General features: G+C 45.1%; 5 protein-coding genes across 5 annotated transcripts; 2 read left to right on the forward strand and 3 right to left on the reverse strand.

The window, feature by feature from the left end:
* Nucleotides 1–5,610: 5,610 nt before the first annotated feature.
* Nucleotides 5,611–6,619, reverse strand: RB195_014061 (uncharacterized protein; the record flags this gene model as incomplete). Its single annotated transcript, XM_064204163.1, has 3 exons — nt 5,611–5,703; nt 5,759–5,797; nt 6,548–6,619. 3 exons carry the CDS (start codon nt 6,617–6,619, stop codon nt 5,611–5,613), a joined length of 204 nt encoding a protein of 67 aa, XP_064060044.1.
* RB195_014062 (uncharacterized protein) lies at nt 5,627–19,630 on the reverse strand (the record flags this gene model as incomplete). Its single annotated transcript, XM_064204164.1, has 4 exons — nt 16,930–16,982; nt 19,222–19,322; nt 19,432–19,561; nt 19,624–19,630. The coding sequence occupies 4 exons, from the start codon at nt 19,628–19,630 to the stop codon at nt 16,930–16,932; spliced, it is 291 nt and encodes a 96-aa protein (XP_064060048.1).
* Nucleotides 6,983–7,713, forward strand: RB195_014063 (uncharacterized protein; the record flags this gene model as incomplete). The annotated part of the gene is made up of 2 exons (XM_064204165.1): nt 6,983–7,431; nt 7,509–7,713. The coding sequence occupies 2 exons, from the start codon at nt 6,983–6,985 to the stop codon at nt 7,711–7,713; spliced, it is 654 nt and encodes a 217-aa protein (XP_064060045.1).
* RB195_014064 (uncharacterized protein) lies at nt 9,348–15,486 on the reverse strand (the record flags this gene model as incomplete). Its single annotated transcript, XM_064204166.1, has 3 exons — nt 9,348–12,823; nt 13,233–13,410; nt 15,427–15,486. 3 exons carry the CDS (start codon nt 15,484–15,486, stop codon nt 9,348–9,350), a joined length of 3,714 nt encoding a protein of 1,237 aa, XP_064060046.1.
* On the forward strand, nt 15,806–16,048 carry RB195_014065 (uncharacterized protein; the record flags this gene model as incomplete). The annotated part of the gene is made up of 1 exon (XM_064204167.1): nt 15,806–16,048. One exon carries the CDS (start codon nt 15,806–15,808, stop codon nt 16,046–16,048), a length of 243 nt encoding a protein of 80 aa, XP_064060047.1.
* Nucleotides 19,631–23,491: the final 3,861 nt, after the last annotated feature.

Raw genomic sequence — 23,491 nt, forward strand, 5'->3', positions numbered from 1 at the left:
TAATCGTAGCAGAACAGAAGCGCAGCGCATGCAACCAATGGAAAAACAACATCAACACACACAACTAATAGCCAAGAATAGTGCGTGAGAGTAGAGAGACGTGAACGAATGTTTGACAGCTGGTTCTCCGGATCAACCAGTCCGCGCAAGCGTCCACACATTACAGGCACATGCATTGTCCGGTAATTAGGGCTTTTTAGCAACATTACAATCAGAAAAAAATAACCGCGCAAATTATGATGTGTGATTCCGATGAAATGGTAGACGCGAACGCATGCTGTGCGGCGAACAGCAGGCTGACCTCAAAATCGGAAAAGAAACGGAGAGTGTTCCTAAGCATTTGCAGCTGTAAAGCTGGACACTGGGTGCGCGTACAGATAAGCCGAAGGAACTCGTTGGATAAGTGACGTCAGCGTCGAACAGACGCTTAGTCTGTCATACCGCCGTCCACCTAAACGATATTCTTAAAACCAAAATGGTGAAGGGCTGAACATGACGAGAGGGGTCCAGAAATTCTGGAAAAGGAGAACAATCGAATGTAAACGGTGTGAGTGAGAGTGCGCAATGATACGAGATCGATGTGTGAACGAACGGGGTCACCGGCGAAGACGGTCGCGCTAGAAAGCGGTTGAAGATGGCCCATTACCTCCTTTCTCTAAATCGTGGCGGGTCCTACATCACTTGAAACTGAACTCCGTTGAATTCTCTTCAAAGTCACGATGGTTCGCATTTGTGTGCCACCCAATCCCTATCCACATTAATGATTTTAGAACTGATTTAGTTCACAATTTGGTCCTAAGGTCCGTTTCCGACAAATCACAAACATAGAACGTTTGAGAATGCTCAAGGTAGTTTTCCATCCCCGACGCCGAGAGCACATGGAACGCCGTTTGAATTTGGGTTCACTATTCTATTTTGGAACATCGCACCTTTTTGTTTCCATTCATTACAGAAATATCGTCCCACCCTTTCCAACAACATACCCTATGGATGTGTAGTCGCCAGGAACACCGTGTTTAATCATATTCTAGTCATTTGTATCACTATGTAAAGTTAATTATTTTTCAAAGCATTATGGAACGTACAGTACTTATCCAGCTTCCTAGTATGTATTTCTGACTGAGTCGTCCGCCCAGGAAGGATTTTGGAGGAAAGATTAGTAATTGTGCTAAACTACCACTACATAGTTCCTAGATTCTCTCGAATTGAACACTGCATTCAAGCATTAAAAACGAAACTACTGGGACCATAAGATAAAAGTTTTCAAATTTCTCTTGTGAATAATACAGTGATTTCTCAGTGACAATTAACTCTCTTTCGCTTTTCAATTCTGTTAAAGGCATCACCCCACGAATCTGAGGTGGTGCAGATTTTAGGTGGAGTATTCGTATACAAGATGAGAGACTACGGAGAGGGGGGTGATTCCGTCCATTTCCTCCTAATTGCCGTAAAAAACGGCCCGGAAGATACGGCTTCATTCGTTTTGGCGCACTATTTTGTACAAGAGGTTCGATAGGAGCGCGCCAGTCTTGTGCGGCGCCGCATCTTCCGGGCCCTTTTTTACGGCAATTAGCAAAAAATGGACGGAATCACCTTCCTCTCCGTAGTCTCCCTTCCCTTATACGAATACTCCACATGAAATCTGCACCACCTCAGATTCGTGGGGTGATGCCTTTAATTTATGATCTAAAAACGTTTCGCACTTTCAAAAATGTTGCAACGCGATGAAATAAACTCATGGCAGCGGAAGGTCCTTAACTTCAGAGGTCTCTTAATTATTGCACTTAATATTTATTCTTATGTTTTGCTATTGTACTGTTAATTATTGTGATTAAACCTCTGTGCAGAGTAAAAATAAACAAGTAGACAGCAGAACTTGGTTGCAGGTGGACGAAGAAATAACTTGTTTATGGAAAATGCAATTGTTTCATTTCCTCGGTGCAACATCGCCCCAATTTGAAGCGTGACAGAGACGTGGAAGTGTTCGGCCGCCGTAACCGTGTGTCGTGAGGCTAACGGTGAGGACGTGCACTGAGCTCTTTCTCCTTCTTCTCTTTTCTCTTTTTTCAATGGTTTTTAGTTGTTTGTTTCTCGTCTAACGGTCCAGGAATAGGGCCATACAGTCACAGTGGAGTCCTTTTCATTAGTATCATCATTTGTCCTACCATCAAGATCTTTGTTCGTAGGGATTCAATTTCTGTCCTCTTTTTGTGTAGATGTGCGCCATTGGCATCTTTCGCAGTCAAAACACATAAAAAAAGAACTTACTCACTGGTACACTTGCTATTCTTGATTCCAGAGGATCTCATCCAAACCTTCAGACCCCAAACCCCCGCCACTTTTAGGTTACTGTGCGTAGTTAGTCTTTTTGTTACACAGACTTTGGGGATTTTCTGCGTCTACAATCGGCAATGTGTTATTTACGCATAATTAACAAAAAATAGGGCAGAGACTAAATCTCCACAAAGTGAGATCCTGGAGGCACCCTAAGGCAAAACCCACGACAGAAGTAGTGGAAAAGGACTTTGGTCAGACTACGTAGTCCTATTCGCTCACTAGTAAACCAGCCAGTTCAAAAAACCATGGAAACGATGAAAAATAAAAAGAGAGGTTCTGGGAGCTTCCCACAAACTGCATGGAGAGTGTGCGTTCCTAATAGGGTCTCGTCGCGCAAACCTATTGCCATAGGTTTTACGCCGACTGTACTTAGAAGCGGGGTTTAACAAAGGAGAAGAGGTTCGTAGACAAAGGAAACGTACCAGTGTCAATAGCATTCTTTGTGAAATATCAAGATTTCTATAAACAAGACTTTCGGTTACTTTTGAGTTAGCACAAACAATTGAAATCCTGAATAAATGTGATGCATAATAAATAACGTAATCCTCTTGTGGAGCTGATAAAATTGAAAACCAACTATATTAAATGCAATTAGCTGCCTAAATGTTTTGATCCCAAAAAATCAACCTGTTGTCAAACCCATCAAATCTAAGCACTAAAATATTGTGTAACACTACTTTATATGAAAGAAATGAAACTAACCAAAGGTGGCTTCGTATTGAGTACTAAGACACCACAGGAGGCAATCTTCATTTCTTTCATAGCTTGCACAGTGCTTCGGCACTGTTCCGTTACAGCCAGTTCAATATATTGAAGATCCGCAGTGGTACGAAACGTAGCGTCGAAAAGTCGCTTGACAAACGAGATCTTCAGAAGCTAACGAAGCTAAGAGCACTAAGTCAAAGTAGAAGCATAGCTGCAATGAAAAGCAAGTACCATGACTCAAATTGGTAAGTGTAGTGCAGATAAATTGCATTATGCGTGACTTTTCCCTATCAATCGCTTATTTATGCGTGATTACAAGGACTTCGATAATGGCATCTGTTAATTGGCTATTACATCCTCTGTTGAAATAATAGTTGATGCTACTATCTGCTGCGATTAGATGGCTAAATGCGATGCCAGGTTCTTTTTATTGTGACGGTCAGGGATCAATCGCTGCCAAAAGTGCTATTTTTGCAATTAGCGTAAAAGGATTTAAAGAGCGCATTTCTCATACGACAGTGACGAATTTCTTACTTTCAGTCGAAAAAGCAATTCTGAAGCTGCTACTGAGCGAAAAAAAAACATCTACAGGCGCAATTAGAGTTAAAATCAGTACAAAGTGAGCTCCACGAGTTTCTGAGTATCGACGCTCAAAGTGAATTTCATGCAATAAAGCTGGCTACGATCTGTAGAGAGGAATTTCTTGTATATTTCTGCAAAGTTTGGTGCCCTTAGCTTTTCTACTCTTTTTGAAACCTAGTTGAGAAAAATCCCAATTTTTGTCTCAAATTTTCGAGTTTTCTCAACTAGCTTTTGAGAGAACCAGATCACCTACAGAGACCAAAATTTGCAGTTAAGTTTTTTCCTTGATGCTCTATCCAAATATGGGATCAAAATTTCTAACGGCGTCAACGTAATCTTGCAGTTGGAAAAGTGCGAAATCTCAGATTTTCGGCAACGCGTCAAAATCGGTATGACTTGAAGCAAATTTCCATAACTCAGCTCATAATTTATGAAGACGGATCGGTTTGAAGGTCGTTGTAGAGGAAGATTTTTGCTATCGTAAGTTCCTTTTGCTTTTCACAGGTAGTTTAATTCTCAAAAAAGCTAGTTGAGAAAATGTTGAGAAAAATGCTAAATTTCTCAACTATTTGTCAACTAGGTTTCAAAAAACCAGAAGATCACTGAACAAGATTCCTTAAAAATTTTATAGCGCAAATCTTCCTCTGCAGAACGCAGCCACCTTCATCTTCCTCCGTCTCTTCATTAGGGTGTTATTCATGTATATTTAAAACTAACTAAATTCGAAATGTCCAGCAGTAATTTCCAGTCAAGGCCTACTAATCGATAAAATAACCTCTGTATATTAACTGTAACTCGTAAGTGGCAAACAGTGGTTTGAATACAACTTCAAAAAACTGCCTGTGAAATGTTCTTCTCAGTGGTTTTTTTTTCGGTTTTGCAAAAATCTAGATTCCGGCGGAGATCGAACTATTCGTCGTCCTTAACCACCATCATTGAGTGGAATTGTGTGTAGATTGTAGGAAATAATGAGAAAATTCCTTTAGAATATGATCTGCGCTGGGATCAGTTGTTTTTTTCCATTTTGCAAAAATGGTAAGAATTCCGGCGAGGGTCGAACTCTCATCTGTTCATTTCCATTGTCGATGAGTGAAATTATTTGTAAATAATAGGAAATGGTGTGAAAATTGTTTTAAAACGTGTTCTCCCTCTTTTCCAGCTGTTTTTCTTTGTTTTGCAAAAATAATGGTTCCGGCTGGGATCGAACTTTTGGTCATCTTTTTATCAATGTCAAACACTACAATTGTGTTGGCGAATACACATCTAGAGTTCACTTGTCTTTTTAAATTATATGTCTACATATATACTGACTCACTTCTAATTCTTGCAGCAACGTCTACCTCGTACTAATCCGAGCGAATATACCTGGAGGATATTTTTGGTGAGTAGCCAATGTGGAATGGGTCGCGCCCTACCCGTAGCATCTTCGACAATCTGACTGCCTTCTAGTTAGTCTTTCTTTATTATCTTGATACGCCTTTTAATCTTCTCGCCAAATGATAATCATTTATTGTATCTATTTATACACTAATTGCAGTATTTACAGATGTACCACGATATTTCTGCCCTTTCTCCTGAGGAGAGCTTTATACGTTTTAAAGAGATTAACTCCGAACTAAGACCTTCAGCCGAAGAGGGTGGCAAAGAAGAAAAAGCTGAGAGATGCATGTCTCACTTCTACACCTAAGACGACGACGACGACAGCTGCACTCTTGGATCAATCCTATACACTGCTTATCGCAGTACTCGGATCTCTTGTTTTGATTATGCTCCTCACGCCACTGGTAAGGGTTTTTCTCCTTGCAAACACTTTTTGCCAGTCTATTTGTGAAATTTTTGAAATTCGATGTTTTCTGCTATTAACATTATTTCTGCTCAGAGACGAAGACGGCAAAGGAATCGTGACCGTGAACTCCAGCAACATGTGGAGCTAATCGAGCAGTCTCTCGCTCGAGGTCCTTGCTGCTCGAAATAGAAGATCAAAATTCATTTATTAGATTTATTATATATGTAAAGTCCAATAAACATCTTCCTGTGTTGTCTTCTCACTGCACTGTTCCACATCTCCATACGAGCTATCTGGAACACACATTATTAAAGAAAATCTACAGAAAATCAGACACCATATTCTAACCGTGTTATCAGTGCATCGAGAGGTTGAATGCTTTTCTACCTCGATTATTATTCTTGATCATCTTCCACCTGGCACACGCGGCATCTTGAATATATAGAATAAAATTATAAATAAATAAAATAAATAAAATTATATGGTCATGTTAATTATATAGCATATAATTAACATGACCATATAATTTTTAGTTATTATTTATTCTATTAATATCGCTGTATTGCAATATATATTTTGTTTTACTTGTAGCATTACTATTTTTCAAAATAATTTATCATTTATTTGTTATATCGTACTATTTTAATTTATTTACTAGGCGTTTATTTGTTTTTCTAAATTCTTTTTATTATATCCAGTTTTTGATTGCTATGTGGCAGCTATACCAGTAGGAACGAGATGAAGGTCGTTTTTGGGAGGGTCTGCGAGGGGGGGGGGAGGGGGGAGAGGTCGTTTTTAGGAGGGATTTTTCCCAACTATACGCTTGACCCTGGTCCGAGCATCAATTATAGCCGCTAGCTCCACACACTGCTTTAAAGGCATCACTACACGAATCTGATGTGGTAAGGATTTCAGGTGGAGTATTCGTATACGGGATCGTAGATTATGAAGAAAAGGATGATTCCGCTGATTTCTTCCTAATCGTCGTAAAAAAAGGCTCGAAAGATACGGCTTCGAACGTTCCGGCGCGCTATTTTCTACAACGAGTCCGATTGGAGCGTGCCAGCCGTGTGTACACGCCGCATCTTCCGGACCGTTTTTTAGAGTAATTGGCAAGAAATGGACGGAATCACCCACCTCTCCATAATCTACGAGCCCGTATACGAATACTCCACCTGAAATCCGTACCACGTCAGATTCATGATCCATGAGTTCGGAGCTGTCGTGCCCCGGGCCCGCTCCGAGAAGGAGCAGCGGGCATCGGTGGGGGGGACCCAGGGCCGACTGCCCGGATCCGGAGGGGCCCTGCGCTGGGCTAGCCACCGGATGGCGGCCTAGCCCCTCCGAACCCTGCGGGCTCGATCCGAGGGTCCCTTCCCCCCTGCCCCGACTCCCCCTTTGGGGGCCTCAGGGCTGCCCCCTTGACCCCACGCCCCAATATATTTCCTAGGGTGCAATGCGGTTAAAAGGGTTTTACAAATAGGGTTTATCCTTAAGACATCAATACACGATACGGCACGCACAAATATACACGACATAAGGTGGATCAATAGAGGGGCCAGTCATGGCTAGATGGTTAAGTGGTTCTCGGCGGCAGATGGATTAGGGTTGCGGTTCGGACCCCGTGGGCAGCCAGCCAGGGATAGGGTTGTTGCGGTGGTGTTGTGGTGCTGCGGCTATCGAACGAGGCGGAATATAACACGACGCAACACGACACCACGAATAATGCGGATACGAGACTGGGCCGAGATCGGGAGAGTGGCGAAAGGAAAACTGGAACTGGAACCCCGACTGCTCGGTGCCAGCCCTTATATATGGCGGCCGCGTGGGAACGCTACCGTAATACATTGCCATTGGCAATGTTTCCCACGCGGCGCGCGAGAACGGCGGCCGGCTGGCTGGGAAAGTCGTGCCGGGCACGACACTGGGGGCGGCCGAAAAGAACCGCTAGGGCGAAGATGGAGGCCTGATGGTACTGGCCACAAGTGGGACCCCGAAGGGCCAATGGTTGCCGAGAACCGGTCATCTACGAGTCAGACAAACACAACCTACGGGTTATTCTAGCTGCCGCCCATGCTTACCTAAGTCTACCCTACAGGACGGCAGGTGTATGCCCGCAGGCAAAGGTCTTGCCTGATGACGACGTAGACGACTCGTGGCGTTGTACTGGTTCGCTCGACAAGTGGTTGACCATGAAGACGACGTTGAATAGGAGGAGACGGCGACGTGCAGCGGCTCGACATATACAACAACGACTTGACATGGGTTCAGCGGCTCGACATGGGTTCAGTGGTGAGACATGACGGCAGCGGCTCGACATGGGCAGCGGCTCGACAAGCAGCGGCTCGACATGACGGTGGCTATACATGGATGGTGGACAGTGGGACCCAACTAGTACCTGGAACATGAAGAATTGATGGGTTTTCCTAGGAGGGCCAGGGTGAGATTGTGAGGAAGAATTTAGCATTCCTCACTGCGGTTTTTCCTGAGGGGGTGGAAGTCCCATGTCGAAAGGTGGCGTCAAGCAAATGAAGGGGATCATTAATTGGTCCCTTCCCTCACAAAGGTGGGCCGCACAACTGTGGTAGCGATAAGTATGGTGGTAAGTGCGGTGGTGAAGATGGTTTAGTATGTCGTGATGAGATGGTAGATGGAATGTTGCCGTGTGGTGGTTGACTGCAGATGGTAAAGGTGGTATGTGGTTTGTGGCACGATGTCTTGGTAAGATGGCATGTGGTTATGGTAAGATGGCGTGGTATGTGGTAAGGTGGTAGAAATGGATCGTACTGACGTGATAACGGATAAGAAATGGATGAGCAAATAAAGGGTAGATGGATGAGCGGCAGCACCTAAGTGGATAAGTACCACGTAGTTAACCTGAGTTGACCCGTCTGAGTGACAGGTCATAATTCAAGAACTACGTGGCGCTAACAAGCATGAAAGGGCAACTGGGAGGGGAAAGGATAAGGGTTAGACAAGAGTAACAAAAATAAACTTAAAAGAATGACTTCTATGTGAGGAAATAAAGGGCGGAGCGCTATTGCGCAATAACTATAGAGATATTACGAAATAAGAGAAAACTTCAAAAAGATGAGTGTTAGACTACAAATCTAAGATAATGAGTAATATACTACGAGAAAAACATATAACTACACACTATAATAAAAGAGGAAGAAAAACAGAAACAACTAAATGATAATAATAAAGGAAGAAAAACATAATGTACAAAGGTATGATAAGAGGGAGAATCTAAGAGAAGTGAAAGATGGAAGGGATTGGTTACAAGAAATGAGTGATAGAGGTGCTGCAATAGATGGTGAGGAGGTAAAAAGAGTGATAAACACGAGTACGATACAAGGGAACACGAAAAAATGAAAAAAGGTGGATGAAAAAAGGTGGCTTACGTGCGGTTGCGACGGTGACGCCAAAGAGTAAGATGGATTTCACAACCTATGCAGACAAGGGTACGCTAACTACCGTAATACTGGTCCTAGACGGAGAAGGTGGATTGGAGCGCAAAAACTCGAGGGTGAGTAAGAAATGGCTGTACAGTCGCCGAAAGGGTATAGGGATGCGGATTAGGACGCAGACCAATGCGGTGCGATGCGGTGGGGTACGGAAGGGTGCGTTGGTATGCGGAAGAATGCGGAAGGATGCGGAGTAATGCGGTAGGGTGCGGAAGAGTAGGAAGGGATGCGGTCGGATGCGGAAGGATGCGGAAGGATACGGTGGGTTGCGGAAGGATGCGGAAGGATGCGGAAAGGGCAAAAAATAGTGGAATAAAGTGGTAATTAAGTGGTAAACGTGGAAATAAATGGTAAAACATGGGAAAACGTGGCTAAACGTGGTAATAAGGGATAAAACACAACAATACAAGAAATGGTAAAGTGGAATAAAATGCAATGGAAATGGCACCGAAAGCAAAAAAGACATCAAACTAAAAAGCATCAAACGAGAAAACAAAAAGCACAAAATACTGAAGCAAGTAAATACTCACGCCCGCTTCGTACCAAGTGCGAATCGTACCCCGTTTGGCTGCTCGTGGTGGTTGGATCCGTGTGGGTTGCAGTTGTTGGCGGCTCTTCTTCGGTCGTGGGTCTTCCTTTGCAGAAATCTCCAATGGATGTAGTTGATTGATCGATCTCTGCAACTCATGACCGTTTGCAATGCGGACAGTGGCTGATCTGGGTATGTTGGATTTGGTGCGGTGGATAGTGGTTATGATGGCTAAAGGCCATTGTCCACGTGGAACATTCTTATCGGCAATGAGAACAACGTCTCCTACCGATGGAATGAGTGGACTGGACCTTCCTTGATGGATACGGTGTTGGTGACGTGCGGATATTGCGGATAAGTAGTCCTTGTACCAGATGTCCCAGAAGTTGTTCAATACGGCGAGTGTCTCCTTGTACCATTCGGAAAGACGGTTTGGAGGGATGTAGAGAGGGTTGTGGTGCGGAGATGGTAATTGGAGTTCCACTTGCGGTGAGACGAAATCTATTGGTCGAAGGACGTGTGGTGAAGATGATGTGTCACTGATGGATAAAAGTGGTCTAGAGTTGAGCACTGCTTCAATTTCTGCAACCAGGGTCTGAAATTGGGAAAGTGGTAATAGGGTATGTTTGATGGCTTTTTTGAATGCGGATTTGAAGAGACCGACTAGACGTTCATAAAATCCTCCTTTCCATGGGGAAAGAGGAGTGATGAACCTCCATTCGATCTTGCGGTTGGCGAGTTGAGTGGATATCTTTTCTATGGCTTTGCGGTTATAGATGGTGCTTTGTAGGGAGTCATTGGCTGAGCGGAAAGTGGTGGCATTGTCGCTGATAATGAGGTCCGGAGTACCTCTGCGAGCAATGAAACGGCGAAAGGCGAGTAAAAACTCGAATGCGGTGTTGTTGTGGACTAACTCGAGATGTACAGCGCGGGTTGCCATACAGGTGAAGAGACAGATCCAAATCTTGGCCTGAGAATGGAGCTGATCTCTATAATAAAGTGGTCCTAAGTAGTCTAGTCCAACCTTCTGGAACGGTCTAGAGCGGTTGACTCGTTCCGGAGGGAGACTAGGCATCTCAGGATAGCGGTAAGCGTGTCCTTGGGCTCTTCTACATACTGTGCAGAGCCGAAGGATCCTGGTGACGGTGGTTTTTATGGAAGGGATGAAATATGATGTGCGGAGAGCGGCTATTGTGGCATGAACACCTGAATGGAACCTGGTTTTGTGGTGGTACATAACGAGAAGATGGACAAAGTGGTGCTCCGGAATAAGAAGGATAGGTGCAGATGACTGAGACGAAGTCCGAGCATGGTCTAATCGATTCGGACATCGGATCAATCCATCTGCAGCGCGGTGAGCGTTGTACTTATCCAATGGTAGTCGTTTCAACGTGGATTCACTCTCGCGGTAATGCTCCATAATGAGGAGAGTTTCCGCGTTGGTGATCTCCGAGGCTGAAACGTCCTTGGACAGTACAACAGTGGCTAGGTTGAGGGTGTAATTGCGGATGCGGGTTTTTAGGAATAGGGCTTTGATGAACTTAAGCACATACGCGGTTGAACGGATGAGCTTAAGGTAACTACTAGTGGCACGGAAGCGGAGTGGTGATTCATATGGTTGTGTCGGAAGGACACTAAGGGCCTGAAACTCGTGCTCCGCCTCAGGACAAAGATCCTGAGGTAGGGCAAAGTCCGTATCGGCCTTAGGCCAATCCGACTGTGGAGAACGAAGGAAAGATGGTCCATGCCACCAGATGTGGTTGACAGCGTCAGCGGTCGAAAGTCCACGAGTTGCACAGTCAGCTGGATTAGAGTCTGACTGCACATAGTAGAACTTCGTCTGAACGTCTGTCTTGTGGAAAGTGGTTAAAATGGTGCGGATCTCGTTCACTCGATTCTGAACGAATCGTTTAAGTGGACGAGACGAGTGGATCCAATGGAGCGCTATCTTCGAGTCAGAAAAGAAGTGGATAGTGCGGATTTTAAGATGGAGTTGGTGATGGAGGAAGCGTGCTAGACGCACACTTATTAGGGATGCGAGCAACTCTAATCGTGGCATAGTCATCTGGAGTTTAGCCGTTGCTAACAATGACTTAGCCATGATTAGCTGTGAAGAAGTGGTTGATGGTGAGCGGCAAATAAGGTAAGCACAGCAGGCAAAGAGACGTTGTGAGGCGTCTCCAAAGACTGCGAGCTCATAAGTGGTGTTGCGGTTTGCGGAAGCGATGAAACGTGGAATTGGTGGCAACGGATGTTTGAGCTGCTGGACCAATTCGTCCCATCGCTGATGGTCTTCTTGGTCAAATGGAGTGTCCCACTGGTATTCCTTCTTCCAGATGTCCTGGATGAATACCTTGAAGGGCACTAAAAATGGTGTGAGAAGACCAAGTGGATCAAAGGTGGATGAACATGCACTGAGCGCTGTGCGCTTCGAGTACACATTCGCGGATGCGGTTTTAAGTGGTATGAGAAGGGTGTCGGTGCGTGAATTCCAGGGAATACCAAGGAGCTTCACGGAGGATGGATTCCTGACTCGATCAGATGGCTCGATGGACTGGTTAACGGTGTTGGAGTTGCACAAGAACTCTCGAAGGTTCATGTGCATGGAGTTGAATAGGGATTTGGAAGAGCGGTACTTCTTAATGGCTTGTCGTCCCGACGAGGCACTAAGAAGGATGTTGTCGACGTAGATGTTGTCCTCGATCTCCTTGTGGAGCGGCTTCGATGGTTCAAGATGGAGGCAATATAGAATGGATGCGGCTAAAAGGAATGGTGATGCGGTTATACCGAATGGTACGCGGGCAAACCGGAAGATCCGAAGATTATCCGCAGTTGGTGGTAGGTTAGGGTTGCGAAGCCAAAGGAAACGAGTGGCATCCCGTTGATTACGTTGTAAACGAATCTGAAGGAAAGCCTTCTCTACGTCGGCAATAAGGAGATATGGTGTTAAGCGGCTACGGAGGAGGATTCCTACCATGTCTGGTAGGATTGCGGGGCCAGAGTGGAGACAGTCGTTTAAGCTCGGTGCGCCTCTGTAGTGGGAGGACGCATCGAACACGACTCTCAATTTAGTGGTGGCCGATGTTTCCTTTATGACTGCCTGATGCGGGATATAATAGACTCTGTGGTCGTCGAACTGGTGCTCGTCGACCTCCTCTATTATGCCCTGCTCCAGGTAGTCCGTAAAGGTTGCGGTATATGCTTTCCAAAGGGATGGTTTGGTTTGGAAGGAACGGTGTTGACTCTGAAGACGGTTAAGGGCTAACATTTTGTTGTCGGCAAGGCGAGGGTACGATGACTTCCAGGGAAATTGAACGTGCAAGTAGCCGTCAATCACCTGGGCGGTATCCTGATAACGTTTCAGGATCCGTGCGTCCTCTTCCTTGTCGACAGAGGGATCGGGATCCTCGGTTATGCCTAAACGGTCGAGGTCCCATAGGCGGGTGATGTCGTCTTCAGGGCGATGTGGGGTGGATGGTGATGTGGTTAGATGGTTCTGCGATTGTCTCAGTAAATCAACGAAAAAAGGTTGAACCCGAGACAACTGGTCCGAATCGCGTGTTAACGAGCATCAATCCTGAGGGTAGCTGCTTCGGTGAGTCCTTTTTCAGGACCTCCCAGAAGTAGTCGATACCCAGCAGGATATCTGGCGTAACGTGGCGACTGATGGTAAGGCTGTCTGGGTTAATGCGGAATGTGCGGAGTGCGTGTTTGTCTTCTTAACTGAGATGATATGGTTTGAACTGGGAAGTTAGAACTTCCTGAGTTCGTAGGGTTACAGGGAATGGTTTGTTTGCGGCGTCTAAGAAAGTGGCGTCGACTGTACCGGATTCTTGGGTCAAACGATGACCTCCGAATCCGATGACGGTCAGCGGCTTGTGGCCGTAGGATTTAAGGGAAAGGCGCTTACTGGCTGCGTTACTTATGAAGCTGTTTTGGGCTCCTGAATCCAGCATGACGTTGACCGTTTCAAGGGTCTTCGTCTTAGAGTTACGAATGTGAGCCTTAACAGTCATAAGAAGAGGGCGTTGGTGGTTGGATGAAGTGGTAAGAGTGTCGTCATCTCGTCGTCCGTGTCGGCGACATGGCTACTGGATTCTGGGCTGGAATGGTTTCTGCGGCGTATGGGCGAAAGACTATCGCGCGGATTAGCATGAAATCTGACCCCGTAAGGTGGTGAAGATGGAGACGGTGAGTGGCGGCGTTGGTTGCGGTGGCGCATTCGCTCTGAATCACGTTCAGATCTACGATAGAGAGGATGGTTGCGATGAGACTGATGGTGGTAGTCTCTGTCGCGGGGATGGCGCCTAGATGGTGAATAGGGATAATCGTACGATGAAGAGGAATAGCGTGAAGAACTTCTTTCCCGGGACGATTCCCTAGAAGGGTACCGTCCGCGGGGAGAACGATAAGCATATCGATCATAACGAACACTATTACGACTATTACGACGATTATCATTAGAACGCCTAGACCTATCACGAGAAAAACGCGAAACAGAAGAATACGAACAAAGTATGGTGTGATGGTTACGTTGGCAGTAACGACAGTTCCGAGCCCGGCAAGAGTTGGCCATGTGCCCTGGTTGGACACATTTCCAACAAAGATTCAGGTTCCGCACTATCGTACGGCGAACGTAGGTCTGCATAGATGTGGTGCAGCGGGTCGAGCGATGGCTCCTCGACCCACAGAAACAACATCTATGCGGATCATAAAGTGGTTCTGGAGATGGTGAGCGGTTGCGGTATGTGGTGGATAATGCGAAATAGGGTTGATCGTGGCTAAGTGGAGGACAGTGGCTATCGTCGAGCTCCTCAACTTCTTGAATAAATACATCAATACCAGCAAGAAACTCATGCATCTTCCAAATCGTACCTTTGACGTGTCCTCGAAGCGGTTGAGCTGCAGGATACATGTTTGGATCTGACATAACGTGTCCCTCTGCGATGAAGCGGCGGCAGACGACGCTGGCAAGTTCTCTAATTTCTGCAAAAAGAAATTATGGGTGAACTGCGGACGGTCATACCGTCTGTGTAGGGCTTTAATGGCTAGGTGGTAGTTGGAGGGATTGGTTATGTCGTACCTCTGTACAACAAGTGCGGCACTACCTTTAAGGCTGCTACTAAGATGGATAAATTTGGCAGCGGTGGATGGGGATGGATTGTCGTGGACCGCGGTCTTGAACTTGGCCCAGAAATCATAATAGGTGGAGAAATCCCAATCAAAGGTAGGCAATTCTACCTTGCGGAGTTGTACATTCATGGTATCCGCAGCAGGGTATGGTGGTGATGAGCCTCCGGACATATGCGGTGGTGTTAGGGCAGGGTTTCTGATGGAGATGGAACCGATGGATGTGGCATCCATCGGCTCATCTGTGGTGTTGGTAGGGTTATATTGTGGTGTGGAGGATGCGCTTATGCGAAGCATATCCGCAAGTTCGGTTTCCTTGCGGATAAGATCGTCGAGGGCAAAGATGGTTGCGGTTGGTTCCATTTCGTCATCTTTGTGATCGCGCCAGTAGATGTCAAAGGCATCCAAAAGCTCTATGGCGTTTGGTTGGTTTTCGATAAAGCTTATGGCATGTTCGTGGCGCTGTTGGAATGTCTCCAATGCTATTTCAATGGAGATCTTGGCGTTTCCCATGTCCTCGATTCGACGCTGGAGGGTGCGGAGCTGTACTGCCGGGTGGGCGTCCGAATGGAAGACGGTTGGGTAATTGGAGTTCGCCGAGTTGACCAGTCGCGACAAATTGTTGATCGGGTTGGTCAAGCGTGCCTTGCAACCACGGAGCGTAGACATGATAGCCGTATCGTAGAGTGATACCACCTAAAAATGTCGTATATAATATGCTGTTGCCATGTAGGGTATACGATGCGCGGACATGCGGTGAAAGATGGTGTGGTTGGGACGTGGAAGCACGGACAGCACAGAAGCGGGGAATCTGCGACAGGAGAGAGGAACCCCGTTTACGGGCACACAAGGACCCAGAGTGGCTAATGCCACAACAACAAGGTGCCAACACTGCAAACGAGAGGATGAGGATGCGGGTTCGCGGATGCAAGGGCCATAGGTAGATCCATCGGTCTAACGCGTACGGATATGCGGTTTGTGAGAGAAATAGGCTAGTGGTGTACGACTTCCGATCCTAGGGTTTCCCTCCGGGACCCACTACGCCTTCCCTCCTACAAGCTGCACTGAGCGCAAGGCGCTTAAGGAGCCTACATCCCAAAATGTGTGCCGGCAGGAGTGCCAGGGCAACTACCGCTATGGAGATTATACTCCTAGGATTGCTGCCACCAACCCCAAGGGTAACCCTGGTTCAGTATTCTACATGTGGAATGCAATGACCCCAGTCGTGACCCTTGCACATGAACCCTTGCACCCGCAAAGCCAAACCCCATGCTCGAGGGCACTGCCGGCACAATGCTGATGGGAACCCGGCACGTCATGGGCAGCGTAGGGCAGCGAGTGCCCCTACGGGATCGCCCAGCGCACGACAACGGGCTCGGTTCGCCGATGCACCATTGTCGTGCCCCGGGTCCGCTCCGAGAAGGAGCAGCGGGCATCGGTGGGGGGACCCAGGGCCGACTGCCCGGATCCGGAGGAGCCCTGCGCTGGGCTAGCCACCGGAAGGCGGCCTAGCCCCTCCGGACCCTGCGGGCTCGATCAGAGGGTCCCTTCCCCCCTGCCCCGACTCTCCCTTTGGGGGCCTCAGGGCTGCCCCCTTGACCCCACGACATAAGGTGGATCAATAGAGGGGCCATTCATGGCTAGATGGTTAAGTGGTTCTCGGCGGTAGATGGATTAGGGTTGCGGTTCGGACCCCGTGGGCAGCCAGCCAGGGGAAGGTTTGTTGCGGTGGTGGTGTGGTGGTGCGGTCATCGAACGGGGCGGAATATAACACGACGCGACACGACACCACGAATAACGCGGATACGAGACTGGACCGAGATCGGGAGAGTGGCGAGAGGAAAACTGGAACTGGAACCCCGACTGCTCGGTGCCAGCCCTTACATATGGCGGCCGCGTGGGAACCCCACCGTAATACATTGCCATTGGCAATGTTTCCCACGCGGCGTGCGAGAACTGCAGCCGGCTGGCTGGGAAAGTCGTGCCAGTTGGATTAAGTCAAGGTTTCACCCGTATAGTCCAAGACCATGTACAGGGTCTTACCGAGAACATCGTCTGTCCACTGTTTTCAGCCGTGTCGACTCTGTGGGACTATGGACGTAAAAATAAATGGAACACTGTCAGTGTGACCGATCAAGGTGTGGAAATGTTCTTTGTGAGGACATTTGCCAACTGCCACTACGATACATCTCTTCCACTCCTCCTAACCACTTGAAATTTCGAAGGGAGTACCACAAGGCAATAGCTTATCTTAAAAGCTGTTTGCGGCCGAACTATGTAATGAAATTACTTGCTTGAAAAGAAAAGGGAATACATGTTGGTGAAAGATTTCGCCAACCTTCGCTTCGCAAAGAACGATTTCTTTCAATTCTTGGTTTCGCAAACAACATTGTTCATTCGAGAAGTGCCAGCAAAGCAGAGACGGCGCTCGAAGAATTATGTGAACCTGAGAAGAAAATAGGACTGCAAACAAAAGGATAGGGGTCACAGAGCTGTTCGTTCTACTGCAGGGACAGTGAAATGCTGTCTGAATGCTTCCAAATAGTACAAGCTTCATCGTATGTGTACTTGGGACGATCTATGGATTTGAAGAAAAGCATGAGAAGAACTGAGTAAAAGGATGACAGCAGGGTGGGCTGTTTCCGCACCTCACAGGGAAACTGCGGATCAACTGACTTAGCAAGAGGCTCTGTATCACTTGTGACTTGGCAGTTCCTAAAGCGTCCTGCAACGCAGCAGAGGCGTGGAGAAACATCAATGCCACGTGCAAAAAGTTCTATACTACATTCTGAGTGCACAGAAACGTCTTCAGGAGATCTTTACAAGGATAATGTGCCGTCTTCACATCCAACAATATATATATATATATATAATGAGAAGGATTAACATTGATCAGACCACAGGAGCATTAGAGTGGGTACCTAGGGATGGTAAACCCGAGTGAGACTGCAAGGGAGATGGGATACTGCGTTCGCGGCACAAACAAACTATCCACTATTTAAGCTGAATACTTCCCAAGGATCACGACATAGTTCACGATACACACGAGCATCTTGTATGGCGACTGCTAGGGAAGGGAACGACGGGAAGTGAAATGGAGAAACGTTTAAGGACACGAATCATCTAAGTAACGTTCTGCAGTTGGCTTTTGTTGTGGATGGACGTGAGTAGGCTACATTAGGCTCATAGCGGCGGTTGCAGATGCCAGGTGTGGGTCTGAAAAGGTCTGAAAAGTTCCGCCCAATAGTTTTATCTTTTACCCAACAATTTTATCGACTTTCTATCTATTCTTCTTTATACTAAATATCTACTTCATCTTTAGTTTATCAGCTTTTATCGTCTTTTCCATGCAATTCTTTTGGGACTTACTTCTTCTGCAGCTGGACGTAAGGGGAAACGCCTTTTAATGTGCACTAATCTCGTCGAATTATTTTTTTTTGCAATATAGTTTAAATTTTGTGTCTTTCAGGTCAAAATGAATGTAAGAGAGCGGGACCTATGCATTGACTGTAGCTTGATCTGAGAAGCGTTTGTAATAGTAATGTGTGGGTGCGGACAAGAAGTACCCACCAAAATCAGCTCACCGCAGCAAGCTTCCCGTATTTACGGCTGGTCCTCCACCAGTTACGCAGCCTCTACGACTCTCAGGGACTACATAGACCCGGCTCCCTCTTTTCCTCAAACCGACGCCATGAACGATGGAGCGACGGAAACTGCGCATTTGGAAGTGGAAGAGTGGAAAGTAAATCGACGCAGCAAATTCTGATATGCAAATGTGGCAAACGCTGCCTTTAGAAGTAAAAATAAAGTATTTGGCGTATCAATCTGCTTTGGATGCGCTAACTCGTTTGACATGCAACTCGGAATCGCTGAGGCTTTATGAACGCCTGTCGGCCTACAGATTGAGTTCCGGGGGCAGTTCGATGTGTCAAGTTATTCTATTTCTATCCTCCCGGTCAACTACAGGACCAAATTATCGACTCTAATTATCGATTGTTATCGATTTGATTCTCTGAATTTGAATGAAAACGTATACTTTTTGTGAGAGAAAAGCCAGTGCTTCTAATTGTTATTTTTGGAAACCATTAAGGCCCCAAACAACCTCCTCCCCCCTTCCTTGTGTTTAAATTTTTTAAAAATTGAAGAAACTTGAAATGTTTCACTGGAATCGCAATAGACAGTCATCCCTGGTGAGGCGTCCAAAGCGATTTTTTAACATGAAATCCGTAAGTGGTTACGGTTGGCGCCAACCAAGCCGCTTGTCTCTCTTTTGTCGACAAATTGGTATCAGACTTGTCCAAAGAGATTAAAAAATACAGTCTTGACACATCAGAGGATTGAATTCGAAGCGCAAGTTCATTCCCTTGGGTAGTGGTCAATGCCACGCATCCCTTACACTTTTTTCGTGAATACTCATTTGGGTTTGCTCATAAATTTGAAGTTTTGTCTTGTCCATGCATCTAGAGGCGAGGAATGAAGGCGGCAGTTAGAGCTTGGCAGGTCGTTGCGCTTTTTTTGCGGGGCTAGAACATTGCAGAATCTGCTTATTTCGTAGTTAATGAACGTTAGAACCTTCTGTTGACAGAATCGAAAGACATTTCCGGCACAGTCTTTCTGCAGAAGAATATCTGCAGATGTTCTTCTGCATCAAAGTTCTTACCACACAGAATTGAAAAGGTCCTTACCACGTTGTCTGCGCTCATCACGTTGTCTTATAGAGGCAGGAAGTAACGTAGTTATCTTCATCTCTAGAGGAATTCCAGCCGAATCCACGTATACGGGGGTCCTGAAATTAACACTTGGTAGATGAATATCAACTTGTGCATTTATTTTGTTCTAATCGACCATTAGAAAAAAGAAGATTTTGTGTTTAAAGAAGAACAGATTTAACCGACTTTGATTTTTGAGGTCGTGGTTCAACAGCATTCAACAGGAAATCATATCTCGAATCATATTTCTCTTCCTCGCTGCAAGTTACTGAGCATAGCATTAAAGGTACCGCCTCGCTCGCTTCATTTTCCATAACTTTAATGAAACAACACTGAACAACGTAAAGGAATGTTGGTGATAGCAGCAATTGAAATTACCTTTCATATCTTGTCTCTGTAAGAATTAGTTCTTTGAATTCCAATTTTCATCAAGTTCTGTTCCTTCGAGCTAAAAGAATCGAGATCTTCCGCTTTGCAGTTGTATTTCTGAATACGGTTATAACTGAAAAATTAAGAGCCAAAGTAATTCTTTTTTGCACACTAATTTGGTATCGAACTAACTCACTCAATTATGAACCTCATTTTGACGTCCAACTCCATGATTGACATAACACTGAATGGAAATCACTATTAACGACTAGTACTAAAACTAAACTCACAGTTATAATACTGTTCGAGTTTGTTAAAAATAGCAAACAATCTTTGTCGAACACCATGATCTGTGATCAGTCTTTCTCCGAATCACTGTTTTAAGTTGTATAGTGCTTCGGATGTTAGCAAAAAATTGCGTGGAGGAAGTGAATCCTTCAACTTTTTTTTTCTGGTATGAAACAGCTCATGTGAAGAGCAAAACCTAGGAAATATGCCACTAAAGCTCGGTTGGGTGGATTCGCGCAGGTTGCGCCTTCTATTTACACCCCGAAAATCCCGATACGACACCAAACCGATATCCAGTAACAAGGTGTCTCTTCAATTTTAAAAGCGTTTTTTTTTTTCGATTTGGGACAACAGTGAGAAATCTGATCCTTTATGAGACGATTGTGCTTTGATCGAGCATAAAAGGAATGTTCATACAGTTTAACAGTTTATAAATTTCATTTTCTAGTTAGCGACCATTGGTTCCTTTAATCTAAGTGACAACTTTTTTTGAAAATGTCCGAGCACCATATGATGTTGTTTCCAGCTGCATAATCAAACACCTCATCTCTTTTAAATGATCATGATAATGATGGCTCTTAATCTCAATCATACATAAAGAATTATTTACGAGGAAATCATTCGTGGGATGTACATCTGAAAAAGTTATGGTGGGGAATTTGGGGGTAGCGCAGTCGGTAAGAGATTCCGCTGTATCTACAATCGATCGGACGTTCGAATCCTCCCTAGTGCAAACGGAGTCTTTCATCCCTCTGGGGTCGATAAATTGGTAACAGACTTGTCTGGGAGGACAACAGAGAGAGAGAGAAGAACACCTACTGGGAGAGTGTGGGAGAAAATTTACTTGGCACATCGGCTAGACCGCAAGTCATTCGAAGTCTGCACGCGCGTACATAAACCTCTCATAAATTCTGAGTTGAAGTCGAACGCGGAGGCGCATCCCCGTAGGGCTTGATCAACGCTGTGCTCCTTATCCTTTATGGTGCAGAATACGCGACTCATCACGTGCAATACATAATAATAAACTGATATTCCTGTACTATACCGGTACTGGTAGTAATGCACTCGTCAATCCAGTCCGGGTCAAGCGTGGTGATGGGACACAGTTCTCGCGAATACGACACCCTCTCTCTCTACTTCTTCCCCTCCAACGTTTCTGCGACAGTTCTCGGTTGCTGCCAATTTCACGTGTTTCGAAACAGAAAAATCGAAAATTAACCGAGAAACAAACACTCAGATAGGAAAACCAGTAGATGACAGAAAACACCAAGCAGTAGAAGAAGCAAATTTGCTATAATGCTTTTGGAAAATTGCTTTTGAAATATTTTAATTTTCATTCTAAAGTCTATGAAATATAATTAGATACTGAATAAAGAACCTACACATACACGACATATAACATACAAGAATACAACAAAAAAAGAGAAGAGTCAGGCGCATAGGGCGGATTAGAGAAGAACGACGAAAAAAACACGAAAAATCAACATTTGGTCCTTATAATATGACATTGGGGCGATGCAGGTTAGACAGCCCGCTGAGTCAAATTTTTGCGAAAAGGTTAGAAACTTGAAACCGCTTGCATAAGATAAAGGGTTTAATTATATGTACCGTTCAACAGTTTGAAAGCGGATTTAATGCAGTTGAATGACCAAAAAAATGCTCAGAGTCTGTGCACACTGTAATGCCTGGAAGGTCGCAAATAACTTCATGATGAGATGACCACTAGAAATCTTTCGGGAAGTTTTCCAGAGAAGAAGGTTTGCCCTACTAAACAGTTATGTCGCTGCTTCTTCCCACCTTCTTGTTTTTTTTTTTGAATTCAGATGGGATAAAAGTTAAATTTTTCAACTTTTTAATGTGTGAAATGTGAAAAAATTAAAATGTGTGATCTTGAACTAAATTCAGTAGCTCGGAGTAACTTCGCCATTTTTCTAAATTTTGGTGAGACAAAGATGGGAAAGTCCCGTTTTTCACATGCTGGACCTGCTTCTTGAGAAGATCCTGTGCTGCGCGCACACCAATAATGGCATTGCAGATACATCAGTGACTGTTGCATTATAACATCAACACAGTCCGAAATGAACGTGTGTTTGCGAATACCAAAAAAAAACAATCATAATACAGAAGACACACGAGAATGCCGAGTTTCGACCATGCACCAATCATGCCTCGACAGACCAATTACCGATAGTGCGTATCCTGCGATATATATATATATATATATATATATATATATATATCAGCCTGAACGTCCAGCTAAAGCCGGACTTCAGGCTTTTTTTGGTGTTCGCTTCGCTCGCCTTCACCGATCAATAAGAAATAACAGTAGCGACATTTTTTGCAAAATTAGAATAGCTTTTTTTATCAACGCTTTCTTCAATCTTTTTACATGATAATTTAAGCATAGATGAAAGACTTTATGGGTTTTCCTGAACGCGTCAGTTCTATATTTGGAGAACAATCAAACTTGATTTTTGTTCCTCTCAAACCTCACAATTTGGAAACATGATTCGAAGTATGAGTTTCCATAGTTGTCAACTATTAGCAAAGAATGATGTGCTAACTTGAAATGACGTGAATATCACTATCATAGTGACAGAAATAACGTTCTACGTCAGTTCGTGTAAACTGTTTGTTACCATGTGTTGTGTTTGAGCAGCCTCTCGCACGTGTGTTTCCTCTTTTTGAAGAAAGAATGTTAGCAGCATCAGAGAGATATGCTGGGAAATAGATATGCGAAGGAACCATAGAAATCCATTCTACAGCATTGAGGTTCCCGCGAACCAATTCGATGCATTGGAAACCGTCTCTCCTCACTCTATAGCTTCCTGGCATCGGCGCACCATTCCGACCTCATGGGACCCGTCCCACCCCATTTTACAGCTATCTGGCTCCGGAGCACGAATTCAATGCCGTGGTATCCGTCTTCCTCTCTTTTTGGAATTTCTTGACTGAGGCACACGCACACACAGACACACACAGGTGACAGAATAAGCCCGTTATTAAACAGCATGATAGTTTGCAAATTTGGGAGTATACATTCATATAAAAGTTTACTTACCTTCATGAGAGAAACTAACTTGCCTTATCAAAGCCAACATCGACTTCCATATAATTTTGCACAATGGATAAAAGGTAGAGTGCTCGCATTGTGGAGTATTTTCGTGACACAGACACACACAGACACACGCACACACAGACACACGCACACACACGGATTAAGCGCGTTATTATATAGCACGATATAGACATTACGTGAGCCCTTTGCGAAAAATTGCGGACCCTCTTTACCATTCCCCACTGAACGTGTGCCAGACAAACGGCATGAGAGTTTGATAAAACCACTTAGAAGGCATAAATATGAGGTCCACGAAGGAAACTATTATGATATGAAATGCGTTATACGTTCACGAAACAGAAATACCGTCCAGGAAGACGTTTCTTAAAAAAAAAACCTTCCACTAAATAATAGGAATGAATGCTTCAATCGATAACTAACGAGTTCTTGCTCTTTGCCCCGCACTGTTACCTATAACTGCCTGATTTTGTGTGCAGATCGAAACATCTATATTGTTGCGCTACGCTACGC

This window comes from Necator americanus, chromosome V (assembly GCF_031761385.1).
Source record: "Necator americanus strain Aroian chromosome V, whole genome shotgun sequence".
Lineage (NCBI taxonomy): Eukaryota > Metazoa > Nematoda > Chromadorea > Rhabditida > Ancylostomatidae > Necator > Necator americanus.